This window comes from Neofelis nebulosa, chromosome 1, assembly GCF_028018385.1.
Source record: "Neofelis nebulosa isolate mNeoNeb1 chromosome 1, mNeoNeb1.pri, whole genome shotgun sequence".
Classification (NCBI taxonomy): domain Eukaryota; kingdom Metazoa; phylum Chordata; class Mammalia; order Carnivora; family Felidae; genus Neofelis; species Neofelis nebulosa.
This window is the reverse complement of record NC_080782.1, coordinates 453,439-460,406: the sequence shown is the minus strand read 5'-3', so window position 1 is coordinate 460,406 and position 6,968 is coordinate 453,439. Positions and strand designations below refer to the sequence as shown.

The 6,968-nt window shown below is 56.0% G+C and overlaps 1 protein-coding gene across 3 annotated transcripts in view; it reads right to left on the bottom strand.

Moving 5' to 3' along the window:
• Window positions 1–528: 528 nt before the first annotated feature.
• Window positions 529–6,968, bottom strand: part of CEP72 (centrosomal protein 72) — a 36,382-nt gene continuing 29,942 nt past the window's right edge. For all 3 annotated transcript variants that reach the window (XM_058708867.1, XM_058708939.1, XM_058709020.1), the window contains exons 10-12: window positions 5,234–5,360; window positions 2,571–2,682; window positions 529–1,089 (exon numbers count right to left, since the gene is read on the bottom strand). In XM_058708867.1, coding sequence (XP_058564850.1) covers window positions 918–1,089; window positions 2,571–2,682; window positions 5,234–5,360 — 411 coding nt within the window. In that variant the 3' untranslated portion in view covers window positions 529–917. The remainder of the gene's footprint in view (window positions 1,090–2,570; window positions 2,683–5,233; window positions 5,361–6,968) is intronic.

Below are 6,968 nucleotides of genomic sequence, written 5' to 3'. Positions count from 1 at the left end.
AGGACACAGCCACGACCAGACAGGAGGGAACCGGGGAGGCCACCCTGGTTCCTGAGGGAAACGCCCGACCCCCGATCACCAGTGGCAGAGCCCGACGACACGCGCAGGCACCTGTAGGCCTGCCTGCTCTTCTCCATACATTAAGTAGGCTTGGTTTAAAAAAGTACTTTGTTTTACCTAGAAGCCAAGTATTTACATAAGATAAGAAGTTTCCAAACTAAAAATCTAGTATTTTGTCCGTGTGTGCTCTAATTTTCAGAAATGCACTGTGATTGTAAGCAAGAGAGCGCCTGGGGAAATACTTCCACTGTGAGGCAGTGATGTCACAAAATGGTATTTTTAATGTTTCCCCAAACTGTGTTACTTTTATTAAATCTTGGAACGTATCTGTCCCACCTGCGCCTAGCTTGCTGCATGGAAGAATTCAGTGAGAAAATCTCAGTCACAATTTATAAAAAGTCACTTTTTAGAATGTTAGTTTATCTTGTCACACAAAATTATTTAATGATCACACATACGCTCTTTACATTAGGGAGAAAAATACTGCATTTTATCTCAAGATATTTCACGGAAAATTAATGATGCTGGTCTCAAAAAACATCAATAGGTCTTGTCTCAAAACATGTGAAGGGCTTGGATTAATCCTTTTTTTTTTTTTTTTTTTTTTTGCAATCTCAGGAGCAGGAGCAGCGTGGAGTCAGAGGGAGCCACCCCGGTTAGCACCTCCCTGCAAACACTACCCCTACATGTCCTTGTTCGCAGACTCGCCTACAGGCAGATCAATCCCATCTTCTCAGGGTGTTTTAGAAAACCGAGCTGGAGGCCCTGAACACGTTTCAAAACTTCAGCTGATTATGAACGGGAGGCAGAGCTCTGCCCCACAATCGTACCAGGTAGAAAAGGGCTTCCGCGGTTTACTAGGTGCGTGGAGGCGACGCAGACGCGGCCCAGCAGCCGCCGCGCGGGAACAGGCCCAGCGTCTTCTTGAGCTCCTTGTAGCTCCAGTGCAGCTGCTCGACCTCGGCCTTGTGCTGCGCGCGCGCCCGGCTCAGTTCCTGCAGGAGGTGCTCGTTGGTGCCGACCAGGGAGCTGGAGGAGGGCACGGGGGAGCGACGCCTGAGCACCGCCTGCCGCCTCCTCTCCAGCAGCGTCCTCCCTCACCTGGCCGGGGCCCTCCCCGTCCACCCCGGTCCCCGCAGCCAACCCCTTCCCGTCTCCCACCGGCTCCCGCTCCCGCCACCCGGCCCTGGCCTCCAGACCGCGTGAGGCGACGCGTGACCCGAGCCCTCGGCCACCAGGCCACGTGCAGGCTCAGCACCCGGACGGACGGGCGAAGGCAACGAACGACGGAGGGGTGCCTCGCTACTCCAGCCGCACCTGTTTTCTGAGAAAACCATCATCATCTTCCCAGCTAGCAGAACAATGTTCTCATTCTGGAACAGATCCAAAGACTGACATATTTCTATCTCCCGGTCCAATGTAAAGGGGCTCCCTGAATAATTCTGACATACTGATAGCGTAACTGAAGAGTCCTGGTTTTACAGTGTTGACCACGGTTGCCTTCGGAAGGACTTCAGGGAAGAAGCGGCCCTGTACTGCCCACTCGGCCATCTGCGAAGCGCCCTCGCGCCCCAGTCGGCAGCGACCAGGGATAGATGGGAGCGGGGCCATCTTCCCATAGACGCATGCCCCCGACGACAGACCTCCTGTGCAGGCACCAGCCGTCTGCTCCGGCCAGGCTAAGGCCCAGAGTGGATGAAGTCAGCGTGGACCACCACTGCCCCCCACTTCCACCCGCTGCACGGCAGCCCCGTCCACACGGAGCCCACAGTGCTGCAGATGGGGGCCCATCGGGTTCTGGGAGCCATCCTGCCTCTCCTGTCCGCCCCCCTGCACCCATGACGGCTACCTTTTGCTCCCTTCCGCTGCTCCATCTACGCTCCAGCTCATCTCCCAGGAGCCCCTTCCCCTCGGTACCTCGTGCTTGGGGTGGGCCCGCTGACCCCCCAGCGTCACAGCCTGGCTCCACCTATGGCCGTGCTGCACTCGAGCCCGGGGGAGGTGTGTGGGACTCAGCCCAAGGTGGGGGAGTAGGGGTGAGTTGGGCTCAAGCTCCGCACCTCCACAGAGTACACCTCACACCACCCAGTGAGCGGCACGCCTCCTCCCTGCACCCGCTTCCCAGCACACGATTCTCTGGATAGAAACTGAGGCTCCGCCTGGACAGCCCCCACACTGCCTGCTCCCTTCTCACCACCCAGCACACAGCTGGGAGTAAAGGGGGAGGCCCCGCCCGCGCTCTAGGAGAACTGACAGGAACCACGCCGGGTGGACTGGGACAGCCCAGAGTCTCTCAGCAGCTCTCACCCGCCCCTCACAGACGCCGCAGCAAGAAGGGACGTGCTTTTCCTGAAGAAAGGGGAGCTCAGGGGAGTTCTAAGTCAACCGGCGACGCGTGCGGCCCAGAACCCCGCCTGCTGCGACGCCACCAGGCGGCTCCTCCGTGTACCCTGCTGTCACTGGGGCCGGCCCTGCCTCCCCCTGCCCCCCCGCCGCCCCGGGGAAGGCACCTGTGGCTCTCCTGCAGCATCTGGGTCAGCTCCCAGACCTTGTCGTAGTGCTCCAGATGCTGCTTCAACTCCACGATCTCACCAGAGAGCCTCTTCACACTTGTTTCAAGTCCTGAAAGAGAAAAAAAGTAACATCATTTAGTGAAATTGAATGTGTTTGAGTGTTTCATGTCCTGAAAGCTAAAATAGTTCGAGTTTAAACTGGATTGGGACACCAAAGACATATAGCTTGGAAAAGGTCGGTTTCTGTAAGCAACTCAAAAATCACCTTGGGATTAAAGCCTTGGGCCTCTGCCCTCCGGACACCCACGGAACCACATCCCTGCATGGAGGGTAGAGAGTGGAGACAGAGGTGGGCCTGGTGCCAGCTGGGAGCTCACTCCACTGATCTATGTGCTGGCAGGAAAGGGCCTTCAGGGGTGTCTCTTCCACCAGGCAGCAAGCTCTGCCCTAGGGGAGGCCCTGAAGCTTCGGGGACAAGCGATAAGAGGCCCGCAGTGGCCGTATGTCTCTGATGTGTCCTCCGCTCCCAGGCCCATCAGTGACACACTGTGTGTTTGGACTCCATCTACATGACTCCTGTCTCTGGGCTTCCAACTTGTGAGGAGAAGAAATATATCATTTCTTGGCTCCCAAACCCCAAAACCAGGATCCAAATAAATCCACACACAGACACATGGCTGTGGAACTACACAAGTCCGGAGACAACAGGAGAGCCAGAGCGGGAAGGTATGGGAAGAGGTTCGGTGAGGACACGGATAGCAGGCTCCCACAGCAAAGGCAGAGGCTCCCAAAAGCACTACGATGGGACAACACTCCTCAGCATCCACATCCACCTGCACTTACACCGGAGGGTGAGTGGAAGGGATTGTGGGAAGAGACAGTGACGGCACAGTTTCGGCATCCCCCAGAATCCCCATAGTAGTCTAGCACCAAGAGTAACTAGATGACAAAACTGGAGTCCCACAGACGACCTTTCAGCACCTGGTGGTGAGGCAGCCTCAAGACCCAAACACGAGAGCCACAAGCCATGCACGGCTTCATCTGTGGGAGAGGAGCAGCAGTCAGGAGGGGGGCAGCTGCTAAGTGTCCCCTATTTTCACAAGAAATCCCTGCAGGGCGCCTGAGGACCCGCGGCTGACACGAGAGGCTCGGCCTCCCCCAGCAAGGGCAGACCAGAGGACCCCGTGTGGTCTGAAGGGACTGGAGCAACCCTGGCCCCTCAAGGCTGGCCTGCCCAGTCCCTTCCAGAGCAGGGCCGTACCACAGAGGAACAGCTGGGGAAGGGCCCAAGTCGTGCAGGAGAGGACACCAGAGGCAAGCGGGAGAGTGAACAAGGCCTGGGAGTCCCCCATGGGGCTGCTGAACTTCTCTGTGAAGTTTGACGTGCTGCGTGCTGTACTCCTGGACACTGAGAGGACGAATCCCACGTGCAAGTGAACAGCACAGAGCACTAAAGGCAAACCCCACACAAAGCTGTTGCCCCCGGACAACAAGAAGCCACACTCGGGACACATCAAAACCAGGACTGGATATTTCAGAATGAGCTGAGGACAGAAAGGAATGATATAAGAGGGGTGCCTGGGTGGCTCAGTCGGTCAAGCATCAGACTCTTGGTTTCAGCTCAGGTCGTGATCTCATGGTTTGTGCGCTCGAGCCCCATGTCGGGCAGTGCACTGGCTGTGTGGAGCCTGCTGGGGACTCTGTCTTCCTCCCCAACTCGCACTGTCTCTCTCAAAATAAATAAGTGACCTTAAAAAAAAAAAAAGGAATGATACAAGAAATGGAAGAACAACTTCGTCAGAAATGGGAACGTCAGAGAGGAGGCGGCTGGCCTCAGGCACGAGCTCGCAGCAAAGGAAAGCTTCATGAGAAGGGAAGGCTGAGCAAGTGAAACAGGACAATGACATCTCAGGAAACAGGTGAAAAGTGGAAAGTTTTTACATGAAAATTAAAGAAGAGACTATGACGAACTCTTAGCACGCCATGAAACAGCCCGATAAACACAGCGGAAGAGGCCTGAGTAGGTGCGTCACAGACGCCTGCCCAGAGCGAGGGTCTCGTCTGTGGCTGCGCTCCCAGGACCAAGCCCACAGAGAGGGCCTGTGATGGGCCGTAGCCCGGAGACATCTGCTCCGTGGCCCTTTAAGAAAAGTTTTTGGACCCCTGGGGACCTCGGTGGGGCAGTCCTCAGCGAAGTTAAAACCTCCCAGCGACTTGGCGGTTTACACCCAGACGAGATTCACGGAAGACACAAACTACCACCAGCCCGTCACTGAAACCCCAGAATCTGACCTTGAAATACCGAGTGCACTTTTGTAAAAATGGCAAAATAGAAATACAGTGAAGAGAGGGAAATGAAAGTGACCTGGCTCTGGAAGAAACGTGACAAAGAGGAAAAGCACCACGTGGCTGGGAAGAGCCAAGGAGACAGAGGAGTGACCGTGTGCATGCTCGGGGAGGCGGGCAGGGGGCTCCCCGGTCCACGGCATTGCCAACAACACAGACCACATCCGAGCTTTTAGGGGTCTGCTCAGACCAAGTGGGAGTGTCTCTCGGCCCTCAGGACATTTTACAGTATTTACTGGACCTGAAGTCTACCTATGAGTGTTTGAACGCTTACACTTCACCAAATAACGTTACCAAATAAACCACAAACTCACCAGTAATCTGCAAGTTTAACGTAGCTGCAGTGTCTGCATTTTTTACTTCTTTTTTCAGGCTGAACAAAAGAGCCTTTAGGCTACTATTCTCCTCCAGAGATTTGTCTAGATGCTGTCTCAAGTCACCCTAAGGACACAGAACAATACACTTAAGACAGATGAATCAAATTCAGTAAAACGTATATAGAAAACTAAACCTTGGAAATCACCAGACGTTAGTTTTCTTTTATATTTCATAGCCAATAAACCACAATGTGAACAAGAGAAATCACAATTGCCCCCAGCTGAGCAGCACAGTGTACTTCAAAGGGGACAGTGAGAGGGGTGGCACAGTTCACGAGGGGGCAGGTGGTGTCCCCGGAGTCCCTGGGGAGGGTGTGCTTCCGCAGGAGAGGAGATGTGCTGGCTGCCGGAGCCCTGCCTCCTCCAGGAAGGCTCCATGGTTACCACAGCCTGGCTCCCTCTCTCTTCTCAAGGAGCAGGAACAAGGGCTGGGCAGTGTGCCAGCCCCATGTGGTCCCTCTGGGCTCACTTCTTGGGCGAGAGCACAGGCAGAACCCAGGGCTCTGCACTACCCCCAAGCAGGCGCCTCCCTGCAGTCTGTAAGTGGATGGAATCAAGCCTGCGGGAGCTGCAGACGGAGTGGGCTCCCCTCGCACCCGGAGACAGAGGCAATGCCCAGCACGCCACGGGACATTAAAAGGGAGGAGAGGGGACCGAGGCCACTGTGAGAGCTAGTGGCATATGACCCATCAAAGCCACCTTGCCTGCAGAGAAACCAGCACACACACCCCCACCAGAGGAGTGAGCGTCTGTCTCAAAGTGACAGGGGCCCTTTCAGGAAACTGCTACGCTCATTCTCCACCCCAACAGCCCAGCCAGTGCACTGGCCCCTCTGTGTGCACATACACTAGGGCACTACAGAAACTGTTACACGGCCAGTTATGTCCGACGACTCGTCTCCCGAACACGTGGAGTTCTGAGAGGGCAGGGACCGGACCCCAGTGCTGACAGTCTCAGTGGAGGCTGAAGCAGGGACAGTGGACAGACGGCGCTCAGATATGTGCGACACTACTGCCTAGAGCCAGGCTGGACCGGCTCGGGGGCAGGGCTTTCGCCAAGACCGGCTCCCCGGGCACTGGGATCTGAGGAGACACGACTGCGGAACCAGCGTCCTCATAACAGGGAGGAAACCAGGGTCAGCAACGGGCCCTTCAGGAACAAATGACTTCCTCTGTGAGAAGTACCTCCTGGCTGACTCACCACAGGTCTCCTGACCGAGCTCCACTGACCACGCCTCCCTTCCCCTGGGATGGGGTCAATGGGGTGAATCTCAGAAACGACTGAGCAGGACTCTTGGGCTTCCTGATGGTTCAAGACTGCTTGTCCGGGCAGGGCCTCTCACTGCCCCCAGCCAAGGTCACCCTGTAGGACAGGGTCAGTCAGACCGTCCACAGAGGTGAAGGAGCGCGACTTCCACACTAGACTGCATCACTGTGGAACGGACCCCAGGGGCCCGTCTGCATGGATCCCACTGGTCCCGCACTCAGCACTGTAAGGGGACGGGCTACCTACTCATCTGCACCAAACCCAAAAGCTGTGGCCTTTTGTTTCCACGGTTAACCGGCCATGCCGCGTCCCATGGGGTCAACACCGTCCAACAAAAAGAACGTCTACGCAGTGATTATGGTTCAGGGTCACAGGGCTCCAGTCCTTTCTGGGCGCAGTCACCACT